At 42.7% G+C, this 14,174-nt stretch overlaps 1 protein-coding gene across 3 annotated transcripts in view; it reads left to right on the forward strand.

Moving 5' to 3' along the window:
* RGS22 (regulator of G protein signaling 22) overlaps positions 1 to 14,174 on the forward strand; it is a 162,502-nt gene that overhangs the window by 16,688 nt on the left and 131,640 nt on the right. For all 3 annotated transcript variants that reach the window (XM_073550453.1, XM_073550454.1, XM_073550455.1), the window contains exons 6-7: positions 4,780 to 4,945; positions 11,496 to 11,607. In XM_073550453.1, coding sequence (XP_073406554.1) covers positions 4,780 to 4,945; positions 11,496 to 11,607 — 278 coding nt within the window. The remainder of the gene's footprint in view (positions 1 to 4,779; positions 4,946 to 11,495; positions 11,608 to 14,174) is intronic.

Raw genomic sequence — 14,174 nt, forward strand, 5'->3', positions numbered from 1 at the left:
ATCAACAAATTCCACAAGACAAAAAAAGAGAAGTGACTTAAAAAAAAATGCAAGTGATGAATTGTGCCCATAGTGCATATAATGTTAGTCCAGATTTGTTGGAACAAAATACAGACAGATTTTCTTTAATCAATAATGATAACAATGTAATATATCCTGCACGTGTGACCACGACGCAGCATCCGCTCTTTTTATACTGTAGTGTCTAGAAGATGGGTAAACGTTGTATAACATATTTAATAGGTAGATACCAAATGTATCCAGGGTTTACTGAAAACATCCCATCGTTAACAGCTATGACGTGTCAGTGCTGCTGAAGGAGTAATAAAATAGTGGCAGAGACAGGGTTAATAGCATCAGGGGCGATGGGAAGCTACGTGCAATGTGTCTTATTTTACACTTTTCAGAAAATTCATGTCTCGGTCTCATCAACGCTGAGCAGGTCACCTAGCGTGCTAACTTTCTTCCCAGTCTAATTTGTTACAGACTATCTCCAATACTTTTTTGGGGTTGGTTTTCTCCAAGGTTTCCATTTTTCAAAACTTGATGCATGTATGTGTATGGACCAAAATCCGCATCGGCATGTGCTCGGTGGTACTTTCATTTATGGTTTGGCAGCTAAATATCAGTTTTAACCATAAAAAAAAGTCTGTTAACCCCTTATCAACCAGAGGTATTTTTGGTTTTGCATTTTCAATTTTTGCTCCCCGTCCTCCAAGAGCCATAACTTTATTATTTTTTGGTCAAAATGGCCATGTGAGGGCTTTTTGGTGCAGAACGAATTGTACTTTTAAACAACACCATTGGTTTTACCATGTTGTGTACTCTAAAACGGGAAAAAAGTTCCTTGTGCGGTGAAATTGCAAAAAAAAGTGCAATCCCACAGTTGTTTTTTGTTTGTTTTTTTCACCATGTTCACTAAATGCTAAAACTAACTTGACATTGATTCTCCACCTCATTACACATTCATAGACACCAAACATATCTAGGTTCTTTTTTAGTTAAATGGTGAAAAAAAATTCCAAAGCTTGTTAAAAAAACAAAAAAATGCGCCATTTTCCAATACCTGTAGAGTATCCATTTTTCGTGATCTTAGGTTGGGTGAGGGCTTATTTTTTGCATGCAGAGCTGACGTTTTTATTTATACCATTTTGGTGCAGATATGATCTTTTGATCTCACGTTATTGCATTTTAATGCAATGTTGCGACAATCAAAAAAACGTACTTATAAATAATAATAATTAATTTTATTTCTATAGCGCCGACATATTCCGCAGCACTTTACATTTTAGAGGGGACATATACAGACGATAGACATTACAGCATAACAATAATCACGTAGATCATAACAGATAGGAATGAGGGCCCTACTCACAAGCTTACAGTCTATGAGGAAAAGGTAGACACGAAAGGTGGGTGGTAACAATTGCCCTGATTGTTTGGACCAGCCATAATGTTAAGTGTGTACAGACACAGAGGGCTAATGGATTCATAAAGCATGTGGGAACATGATGCGGGGAACCTGGTTATGGTAAAACTTTTGGCTGTGCCACACAGGGATAGTTAGGTTAATGTGTTGAGGCGGTAGGCCAGTCTGAATAAATGCGTTTTCAGGGCACGCTTAAAATTGTGGGGATTGGGGACTAATCGTATTGACCTGGGAAGTGCATTCCAAAGAATTGGCGCAGCACGTGTAAAGTCTTGGAGACGGGAGTGGGAGGTTCTGATTATTGAGGATGCTAACCTCAGGTCATCAGCAGAACGGAGGGCGCGGGTAGGGTGGTAGACTGAAACAATGGAGGAGATGTAGGGTGGTGCTGAGCCATGGAGAGCTTTGTGGGTGAGGGTAATAAGTTTATACTGAATTCTGGAGTGGATGGGTAGCCAGTGTAATGACTGGCACAAGGTAGAGGCATCGGTGTAACGATTGGTGAGGAATATGATCCTGGCTGCAGCATTCAAGACTGATTGGAGGGGGAAAGTTTGGTAAGAGGGAGACCGATTAGAAGAGAGTTACAATAGTCGAGACGAGAATGAATAAGAGAAACAGTAAGAGTTTTTGCGGAGTCAAAAGTAAGAAAAGGTCGAATTCTAGAAATGTTTTTGAGGTGCAGATAACAAGAGCGAGCCAGTGATCGGATGTGGGGGGCAAAGGAAAGCTCGGAGTCAAGTATGACCCCAAGACAGCGCGCATGTTGCCGGGGAGTAGTAGTGGAACCACATGATTGGTAACCACATGATTGGTAAAGGCTTGACTTCCAGGAGCCCAACTTGTCCAATAATGTGTGTCCCCATATATTTTCACTGGCTATAGGAATAATGGTAGTACATGAACACTACCACTCTACTCACATGAGTCTGTTAGAGCCATGTTTTCTGGATCAATGGGGGGGTCAAAGCAGTCTACAGATTATATATTTATCACCTTTGCAGTGGATACAATAAATGCATCACGGTGGCTCAGTGGTTAGCACGGCAGCCTTGCAGCCCTGGGGTCCTGGGTCCAAATCCCACCAAGGACAACATCTGCAAGGAGTTTGTATGTTCTCCTCGTGTTTGCGTGGGTTTCCTCCGGGTTCTCCGGTTTTCTCCCACATTCCAAAGACATACTCATAGGGCGTACTTCTGGCTTTTTGAATTTTTTTTCTCGTTATGCTGTTTAGCGATCAGGTTAATTCTTTTTTTTTTTTTATTGATAGATCATGCGATTCTGAAGGTGGCGATAATAAATATATGTATGTTTGATTTTTTTTATTGTTTTATTTTGAATGGGGTGGAGTGTTTTGAACTCGTAGCAATCCGGCAGTGACACCATAGAGGTCTGCAGGAGACCTCTGGTTGTCATGCCAACCCATCGGTGACCCGCGATCACGTGACAGGGGTCACCGATTGGTGGATTTCCGGCACGATTGCCGGAAGAGCATGTTAAATGCTGCTGTCAGAGTTTGACAGCGCCAATTAACTGGTTATTAGCCATGGGTGGATCGCGACTACACCTGCGGCTATTCTGGGCACATGTCAGCTGTTTAAAATAGCTGACATGTGCTGGAAAAGATGTAGGCTCAGTGCCGGAGCCCACATCAAATGGACGGAGTCTGACATCAGTGTAAATTTACTCCCGATGTTGGAAAGGGATTAAAGAGAATCTGTCACCATGTTCTTGCCACTAATCTAATCTGAGAACAGCATATTGTAGAGGAAGAGACCCTGATTCCGGTGATGTGTCACTTACTGAGATACTTGCTGCAGTTATGATAATATCACTGTTTTATCTGCATGAGATTATCAATAGAAGAATGGTGAACCTGCTGCTATGGAATTTTTTTTGACTGCTTCAAAATATGCTCCTTCTTGGGGGGAGTTTTTGAGCACGTTCTTTGTTCCCTGCAACTTGGAGACTTTTTGAAGCACTTTGGAACCTTTTTTTGCAGTTTTCTGATTGCAAAGTGCTTTGTTTGGAGCAGATTCCATTATGAGCCACTTAAAATAAGATCCATTCATGTTCTTTTTTTCTACCAACAGGTGTTTTTCAAAACCTGAAGCGTACAAGAACACTCAAATGACAGAACATACGATCTGCAAATTAGTTTTACACTAGAAATGCATAGGAAGAGTACTTCAATTTTTTTTTTGCGATTTTTCAGGTGTTTATGTAACATGGCGTTAGGCGGTAGCCGTAGGCAAGGTACTTGTCTTGTGCGCCCTTGCACGTTACATGAAGGTGTGGGTCCCGGCAGGGTATGTGGATTTGTGCTGAGGGCGATAAACCCTTTTGGGCCACATGTAACCGATGTTGCTGCTTGTCAGGACCGGGTGTTGGACAGTTCAATGTGGGAGACAACCAGTCAAAAATACACTTTTTACTCAACGATAACTGGGAAGGGATAAACGTTTCTTTTAAGACACGGAGCATTTTCCATACACTGACTCCTTCCTCTTCTTTTTCTTATTCTCTGTCTTCACCTCTCCTCTTTACTTCACCACAACCCGTCTCAGTACTACAGTCTAGTTTGTAAAAGTCATATGCTCAACCTGCGGTTCTGCTTCTTTTTTTGGCTACCTTGCCACTAAGGCCGTTACTTATCTCTTCTGTTTCTGATGTTCCGGAACTCCCAACTGGGACACTTTCTTCGTTTTACGTACTCTGTCCTGTCTAGGCTCATTACCTCTTGGAGTTATGAACTCTGGGCTGTAAGGTTAGGCGACCTCCTAGGACCGTCTCCGATTGATCACTCTAGGATCTCGCTATCCTACATATCTGTCTCCACTCTCATTATTGACACCCAAGTCATGCGATGCTGCTTACATTAGACCTTAGGTTTTTTCTCTAAGCACACTGGGCCCTTTCTGCTGTTCTGACAGGAAACTGTCTCTTTTCTCTTCAGCCTAGCCCCCCCTTCTGGGCTAGTCCCAACCATTAATACTCCTTGTCCCTACTGTCAAACAACACACATTATCTGCATTACTAACGCAAGTCACAATTCACACTGCATTTTACAAATAACACTTCTTCTTCAAAGGGGAACGTGGGCAATAGGTCTATTTCCTTACATTTATTGGAGCCAACATACTTCAAAAGACTTCTCAATTTCTCTGTGTGCATACACCCTATGCAAATTCTGGATAAATTTGAACCTCTTTTTTACAGAAATTTGTGTAGTTATACAGGGATGGTTAGGCAGGGAATTTAATTCATAAATAAATGAATGCTGCGGATGGCATGGGGGACCTGACCGATTCCCATTAATAATAATGATTGCTTTTCTTCTGTAATTACAGACTTGCTAAGTTGCTGTCCCAGGTGAAAGTGAGTAATACAGGAGTGAGTCTAGAGATCGATGTACATTACCATCCCTGGACAGTGAGAAGGGTGGCAGCGGCCTCCCCATCCCCTGAGACTGAGAATGAGGAAATTATGAAGAGGTTCTTTGTTACTCTCGGTCAGGTAAGGACTTTAAAATAGTTTTGTCATAGTTTACAGATGGAAAGAATATTTGCAATGTGCACCTTATTGGCAGTCTTAGTGTAAATTCACACACATCAAATTTGCTGTGGATTGTTTCTGCAGCAAAACCATAGGAATCCACAAGACTATTCTCTGCGGAGTTGCTGATGTAGATTCTCCTGCAGTTCTCACTTTAGGTTTGATTGCAACAGTACATATACTGTACATCTAGAGGTAAAATCTGAATAGTTGAAAAAAGTTTGTATCAGCTAAGCTAATTAAAGGGGTTGTTCAGGACTTTAGCTTTGATGGTCTATCCTTAGTCTGATACGTGAGGGTGTAACAGCCAGCATCCACGCCGATCAGCTCTTCCCGATGTCGGCGTCTGTCGGAACGGCTCAGTTGTGGATCTGCACAGCACAGCTCTGTCGACGGAATATTAGCCTCAGCTGCATACTACACATCCACACCCAATTCTGTGGGCGACTCCTTTAACCCCTTCCCGACCAATGACTCCACATAGGCGTCATGAAAGTCGGTGCCAATTCGACCAATGGCGCCTATGTGGCATCATGAATTGATTGCCCTCCTGCGGGTCGGGTGACCGGGGTCACTGAAAGGTCACCTGACCCGCACACAGAGGACCCTTTGTAGTTCACCCTGAGGGGGGTTGGCTTAGCCCCCACGAACCTACCATAGCTCTGATTGGCTGTTAAAAATGAAACAGCCAATCAGAGCGATTTGTAATATTTCACCAATGAAATTTGGTGAAATATTACAATCCAGCCATGGCCGATGCTGCAATAGCATCTGCCATGGCTGGAGACCGAGATCCGACCCCCCCCCCCACACACCAACTAGCGGGGGCGATCAGCCGCTGCCACCGACTGACGGCGCCGATCGGCCGCCGCTGTCATCATCTGCTCCCCTTCTCTCCACTCCCCCCACCTTCCGATCCCCCCCTCACTCTCCACGGTGCCTCCGATGTCCCTCTGGCCGTCCTGGTGTCCCGCCGTCCCGGATCATGGGCGCCGCCATCTTGGAAAATGCATAGTGCGCCCATCGCTCTGCAGATTCATTTTTTCATTTTGATCACTGTGATAAACTCTCACAGTGATCAAAATAAAAAAAAAGTAAATACACCCCCCCTTATCACCCCCATAGATAGGCACAAATAATAAAATAAAAAAAATATTTTTATTTTTCCATTAGAGTTGGAATTAGGGTTAGGGTTGGGGTTAGGGTTAGAGATATGGTTAGAAATAGGTTTAGGGTTGGAATTAGGGTTAGGGTTGGAATTAGGGTTAGAATTAGGGTTAATATTAGGGTTAGGGGTGGGTTGGGGTTGGGATTAGGGTTAGGCTTGTGGTTAGGGTTAGAGTTGGGGTTAGGGGTGTGTTGGGGATAGGGTTGTGGTTAGGATTATGATTAGGGTTGGGGTTAGGGTTGGAGTTAGAATTGAGGGGTTTCCACTGTTTAGGCACATCACGGGGTCTCCAAACGTGACATGGCGCCACCATTTATTCCAGCCAATTTTGCGTTCAAAAAGTCAAACAGCGCTCCCTCCATCCCGAGCCCTGACGTGTGCCCAAACAGTGGTTTACTCCCACATATGGGGTATCAGCGTAATCAGGAAAAATTGCACAACAACTTTGGGGGTCTAATTTCTCCTTTTACCCTTGGGAAAATAAAAAATTGCAGGCTAAAAAATCATTTTTTGAGAGAAAAAAATGATTTTTTTATTTTCACGGCTCTGCGTTATAAATTTCTGTGAAACACTTGGGGGTTCAAAGTGCTCACCACACATCTAGATAAGTTCCTTGGGGGGTCTAGTTTCCAAAATGGGGTCACTTATGGGGCGTTTCTATTGTTTAGGCACATCAGGGGCTTTGCAAATGTAACATGACGCCTGCAGACTATTCCATCAAGTCGGCATTTCAAAACGTCACTACTTCCCTTCCGAGCCCCGAAACAGTGGTTTCCCCCCACATATGGGGTACCAGCGTACTAAGGACAAACTGGACAACAACTTTTGATGTCCAATTTCTCCTGTTACCATTGTGAAAATAAAAAATAGCAGGCTAAAAAATCATTTTTTGAGGAAAAAAATTGCTTTTATTTTCACGGCTCTGCGTTATACAGTTCTGTCAAGCACCTGGGGGTTCAAAGTGCTCACTATGCATCTAGATAAGTTCCTTAGCGGGTCTAGTTTCCAAAATGGAGTAAATTGTGGGGGAGCTCCAAAGTTTAGGCACACAGGGGCTCTCCAAATATGACATGGTGTCCGCTAACGATTGGAGCTAATTTTCCATTCAAAAAGTCAAATGGCTCTCTTGCCCTTCTGAGCCCTGCCGTGCGCCCAAACAGTGGTGCCCCCCCACATATGGGGTACCAGCGTACTCAGGACAAACTGGACAACAACTTTTGGGGTCCAATTTATCCTGTTACCCTTGGGAAAATAAAAAATAGCGGGCTAAAAAATCATTTTTGAGGGAAAAAAAATTATTTTTTATTTTCATGGCTCTGCGATTATAAACTTTTGTGAAGCATTTGGGGGTTCAAAGTGCTCACTACACATCTACATAAGCTCCTTGAGGGGACTTGTTTCCAAAATGGGGTCACTTGTGGGGGGTTTCTACTGTTTAGGCACATCAGGGGCTCTGCAAACGCAACATGACGCCCGCAGAACATTCCATCAAAGTCTGCATTCCAAAATGGAGCTCCTTACCTTCTGAACTCTCCCATGCGCCCAAACAGTGGTTCCCCCCCACATATAGGGTATCGATGTACTCAGGACAAATTGCACAACAACTTTTGTGGTCCAATTTCTCTTGTTAGCCTTGTGAAAATAATAAATAGAGGGTTAAAAAATCATTTTTGAGGAAAAAAAATGATTTTTTATTTTCACTGCTCTGCGTTATAAACTTCTGTGAAGCACTTGGGGGTTCAAAGTGTTCACCACACATCTAGATAAGTTCCTTAGGGGGTCTAGTTTCCAAAATTCGGTCACTTGTGAGGGAGCTCCAATGTTTAGGCACACAGGGGCTCTCCAAACGCGGCATGGTGTCCGCTAACGATTGGAGCTAATTTTCCATTCAAAAAGTCAAATGGTGCACCTTCCCTTCCGGGCCCTGCCGTGCGCCCAAACAGTGGTTTATGACCACATAGGAGGTATTGGTGTACTCAGGAGAAGTTGCCCAATAAATTTTAGGATCCATTTTATCCTGTCGCCCATGTGAAAATGAAAAAATTGATGCTAAAAGAAAATTTTTGTTGGAAAAATTAAAATGTCCATTTTTTCCTTCCAAGTTGCTTTAGTTCCTGTGAAGCACCTGAAGGGTTAATAATCTTCTTGAATGTAGTTTTGAGTAGCTTGAGGGGTGCAGTTTTTAGAATTGTGTCACTTTTGGGTATTTTCTGCCATATAGACCCCTCAAAGTGATTTCAAATGTGAGGTGGTCCCTAAAAAAATGGTTTTGTAAATTTTGCTGTAAAAATGAGAAATCGCTGGTCAACTTTTAACCCTTATAACTTCTTAACAAAAAAAAATTTTGTTTCCAAAATTGTGCTGATGTAAAGTAGACATGTGGGAAATATTATTTATTAACTATTTTGTGTCACATAACTCTCTGGTTTAACAGAATACAAATTGCAAAATTTTCTACAAATTTCCGTTCTTTTCACAAATAAACGCAAAAATTATTGACCTAAATTTACCATTAACAAGAAGCCCAATATGTCAAGAAAAAACATTCTCAGAATCGCTACTATCCGTTGAAGTGTTCTAGAGTTATTACCTCATAAAGGGACACTGGTCAGAATTGCAAAAAATGGCCTGGTCATTAGGGTCAAAATAGTCTTGGTCATGAAGGGGTTAAGGCCCTTTCTGACCTACTCACTAATGATGTGCAAACGCTTGGATGCTTGGGTCCGAAGTGTTCAGTCAAACAGTTAATAAAAGTTAGGTTCGGGTACAAGAACAGTACCCGAACCTGGACCCCATTCACATGAATGGGGGACCCGAACATCCAGTGTTTGCCGCGCTGCAAACACTGCCTCTGATTGTGGCTCCCACATTGTCAGATGAGAGTGTGAGCTTGCAGCTGTGACATGAGTTTACTACGGTCACAGACGTTGGCTGATGGGACTACTTCTCCCATCAACCTACGTCTGCTCCCGCTAATAACAGTGAGAGCAGGCGGTGGCTGATGAGTATTCATCAGCCAGTGCCTGCGCTATAAATAAATACTGTATATACTCGAGTATAAGTCGATCCGAATATAAGTCGACCCCCCTAAATTTGCCTCAAAAACCTGGGAAAACTTATTGACTCGAGTATAAGTCTAGGGTGGTATGCCCCCAGGTATGCCCCCAAAATGCTGCACAGTGAATGGTGGCCCAAATAACGCTGCACAACATATGCCCCCATAAATGCTGCACAGTGAATGGTGGCCTAAATACCGTAATGCTGCCCCCAAAGTGATAGGATTACTGGTAATCCTATCATGCTGCTGCCGCTGCTGCTGCCCCTGCTGGAATTTAAAAAAAACAAAAACAAACACTATATACTCACCTACGTTGATGACAGCTGCTCCTGAGCGTCGCCGGCTCTTCAGTGACTCAGGCAGAGGGCGCGTGCTTTTCACGTCATCGCGCCCCCTGCACGTCACTGCCGGAGGACGGGAGAGAGCGGCGCGCAGAGATTTTGAACGCCGCCGCGGCCCTATCATCACCCGCCGCCGACGTTGCAGGGGACCGCAGACGAACACCGGGGACCGCGGAGACTAATGGGACCGCGGAGATGACGGGGACCAGGTAAGTTGGCACCGTGACCCGAATATAAGTCAAGGGGGGTCTATTTCAGCCCCAAAAGGGGACTGAAAAACTCGACTTATACTCGAGTATATACGGTAAATAAATTTAAAAAAATGCTTGGGTTCTCCTGCATTTTTGACAATCAGTCAGGCAAAACTGTCAGCTTCAGCAAGGCTGGTTATCAAGAATAGAGGGTCCCCACACCATTATTTAACTAGCTAATGTTAAAAAACCATGTGCCCTCCCCCATTTTTTACGGCCAGCTAAGCTAAAGCAGACAGCTGGGGGATAGTATTCACATTATCCATGGCCCCGCAAGGCTAAACATAGCAACCCCCAGCCACTCCAGAAAAGGCACATCTGTTAGATGCGGCAATTCTGGAGCTTTGCCCGTCTCTTCCCAATTGTCCTGTGGTGGTGACAGCAAGTGATGTTCATATTTATCAAGTTGACGTCACCTTTGTATTGTCTGGTGATATCAAGCCCATGGATTAGTAATGGAGAGGCCTCTATAAGACACTTATCCATTAGAAATCCTATAGTTATATTGTAAATAAACACACAGCCAGTATAAAGTCCTTTATTTGAAATAAAATAACAATCACATTTATAATCACCAAATGCCCATTCCATTGAAGCCAACATCTACTGTAAAAAAAAAAATAAAAAATAACCATATCCCTCACCTGTCCTGTTCTGTTCCATGCCATAATCCATGTCTGGGATAAATAGTTTTCAACCTGGAAGGCGACATGATGCGACCGTCCAGGCTGAAAACCACTGGAGAATGAGCTGCTGTGAGCACGCAGCGTCAGTGGCCGTCGGTGACTTCATCGAGGTTACTGCAGGTCACTGATGCTGAATTCCCAGCCAGGCCTCTGAACTGCGGTAAACTTTTACCTCCGGTCACAGTTACGAGCTCACGCTGACATCGGACAGTGTCTGAGCCGCATCGCTCTAACCGTTGGTATTATTCTTACCACCGATTAGAGCTGCCGGTATTTCTCACGCTGTCAGATGGCAGCATGAGAAACACCCGGTTTTCGGGGGGCCAAACCCAAACAGTAACACAGACTTCCAGGGGAAGTCCGTGTTCGGGATCCATGCCCAAACAGTAGGTGTTTGGTACAGACCTTGAACTTTAGTGTTCGAGTTCTCCCATCTGCTCACTAAAGAATTAACACAGAATTCCTGTAATAGTGTTTGCTATCTGTTTTCTACATTTTTCAAATTCAAACGTCCTCCTTCATAATTCATTCATGCCCAGAAACTCAATCCCAGGTGTGAAAACATTCACAATAGCATATTCTTTATTAGCAGATTTTTTCTATTTTGAGGTCTATGTTGTTTGTTTGGCATTTAGTTCTAATATATTGATTAGTTCCTTTTTATATGCCGCTTCCTATTTTTTGTTTATTCCAGTGATTGATTGGCTGTAATTTTTATTGTATTTCTGTCTTAAGGCCTGTTAGGGCTGAAACGTTGCACCATCTACCTTATTTTTTGTATTGTCACTATGTGATTTTAAGGATGGAATAAAGGCTGCGTCTTATGCCTAAATTGCTCTCTGGTGCTTTGGAATCATTTTTTTGTTTTTGTTTTTGTTTTTCTGATTTTTTTAGATCATGCTTTCTTTGTGGAGCCAGATGATTGATTATTAGTTGACTAATTGACTTTCTTCTTCTGTAAGCCAATTTTGGCACTGCTTTCATACAGCTACATATATCTTTTACAGGCTTCTTTTACACAGACAAAAGAATGGTTTACAATAGCAAAACAAAGTACAGTTCTCAATACCACAAATTCAGTTTTTGGGACCATTGCCTGGGGTGATAATTGTAGCCAAGGTAAGTAACCATATTCGACACTTGTATATAGGACCAAACTTAAATGGTATGTCCAAAATTGTAGTCATTTTTTATTGCTCCAATGACCAGTGTGTCTCCATCAATTATTACTATAATATGTGCCTGTCTGTGTACACGATGTATTTCATTCCTACAGTTAGGCTATATTAAGGCTACGTTCACAAGACTGTATTTTCAGTCCTTGTGCTGTTCTTGGAAAAAACTGCACTCAGTTCAATGTTATTCAATTGGATCGAATGTCTCCGCGAAAAGAATCACGGCATGTACTAGTATCATACGTATGTCAGATGAGATGCACCTATTGAAGTCTATGAGTGAGCAAAAAAATAATCCAAACCCATATGGATCATTTGCATGGCATCCAATTTTTACAGATACATTGTAATTATTAAAATCGGAAATTATGTGTTCTTGCAAATTGTAATAACTACTGATGTGCATATGGATGACAGTACAGATGAATAATTGTTTTCTCTGGATGAAAATTGGAATCTTTATACATGTTCATGTGAACATAGCCTGATTCTGATGTTTTTAGAGTGTATCTCCTCTAAAATCCTCCTAAAAAAATCGCTTCAAAAATACTTGGAAAACTCTGATTATTCATTTCTATGGGAAATCCACTGTTTTTTTTTTTTTTCCCCCAGTAAACTTTAGAGAAATGCCTGGTGGAAATATGGAAAGTGCATGTCACTTTTAATCTTATCCTTATCCGCTCCTTACTATACACTATCAAATCAAAAGACTGCAAAGAATACTTCCTGATAAAAACTCTCCCCAAGTTCTATACAACCTCAAAAATGCTTTGGAAAAAAAGGCTATGGTCACATCGTGTTTTTTGAGTAGTTGAAAAAACACGAGTTTTTCAAGTGGAAACTGCTTCTGGAAACCCCTTTTGCCCATGTGAACATGGCATCATTAAACCAACAGTTGTGTCTGGAGAGATCTCTTTCAGAGCAGGTGGCTTCCAAGCAAAGGAAGCTGCCCAAAGAATGAACATGAATACTTCTTTTAACCACTCCAGGATTTCGGAACCCTGAAGTGGTTAAAAGTAACAAAACACTAAACATGTACCCATCAAGTTTTTTTTTTTTTCAATAGATACAGTGCCTACAAGTAGTATTCAACCCCCTGCAGATTTAGCAGGTTTGATAAGATGCAAATAAGTTAGAGCCTTCAAACTTCACACAAGAGCAGGATTTATTAACAGATGCATAAATCTTACAAACCAAAAAGTTATGTTGCTCAGTTAAATTTTAATAAATTTTAAACATACAAGTGTGGGTCAATTATTATTCAACCCCTAGGTTTAATATTTTGTGGAATAACCCTTGTTTGCAATTACAGCTAATAATCGTCTTTTATAAGACCTGATCAGGCCGGCACAGGTCTCTGGAGTTATCTTGGCCCACTCCTCCATGCAGATCTTCTCCAAGTTATCTAGGTTCTTTGGGTGTCTCATGTGGACTTTAATCTTGAGCTCCTTCCACAAGTTTTCAATTGGGTTAAGGTCAGGAGACTGACTAGGCCACTCCAACACCTTGATTTTTTGCCTCTTGAACCAGGCCTTGGTTTTCTTGGCTGTGTGCTTTGGGTCGTTGTCTTGTTGAAAGATGAAATGACGACCCATCTTAAGATCCTTGATGGAGGAGCGGAGGTTCTTGGCCAAAATCTCCAGGTAGGCCGTGCTATCCATCTTCCCATGGATGCGGACCAGATGGCCAGGCCCCTTGGCTGAGAAACAGCCCCACAGCATGATGCTGCCACCACCATGCTTGACTGTAGGGATGGTATTCTTGGGGTCGTATGCAGTGCCATCCAGTCTCCAAATGTCACGTGTGTGGTTGGCACCAAAGATCTCGATCTTGGTCTCATCAGACCAGAGAACCTTGAACCAGTCTGTCTCAGAGTCCTCCAAGTGATCATGAGCAAACTGTAGACGAGCCTTGACATGACGCTTTGAAAGTAAAGGTACCTTACGGGCTCGTCTGGAACGGAGACCATTGCGGTGGAGTACGTTACTTATGGTATTGACTGAAACCAATGTCCCCACTGCCATGAGATCTTCCTGGAGCTCCTTCCTTGTTGTCCTTGGGTTAGCCTTGACTCTTCGGACAAGCCTGGCCTCGGCTCGGGAGGAAACTTTCAAAGGCGGTCCAGGCCGTGGAAGGCTAACAGTAGTTCCATAAGCCTTCCACTTCCGGATGATGCTCCCAACAGTGGAGACAGGTAGGCACAACTCCTTGGAAAGGGTTTTGTACCCCTTGCCAGCCTTGTGACCCTCCACGATCTTGTCTCTTGATGGCCTTGGAATGCTCCTTTGTCTTTCCCATGTTGACCATGTATGAGTGCTGTTCACAAGTTTGGGGAGGGTCTTAAATAGTCAGGAAAGGCTGGAAAAAGATAATTAATCCAAACATGTGAAGCTCATTGTTCTTTGTGCCTGAAATACTTCTTAATACTTTAGGGGAACCAAACAGAATTCTGGTGGTTTGAGGGGTTGAATAATAAATGACCCTCTGAATAAAGTTTTCACAATTTAAAAA

This window comes from Dendrobates tinctorius, unplaced genomic scaffold, assembly GCF_039654945.1.
Source record: "Dendrobates tinctorius isolate UK_male_01 unplaced genomic scaffold, ASM3965494v1 ptg000165l, whole genome shotgun sequence".
Classification (NCBI taxonomy): Eukaryota; Metazoa; Chordata; class Amphibia; order Anura; family Dendrobatidae; genus Dendrobates; species Dendrobates tinctorius.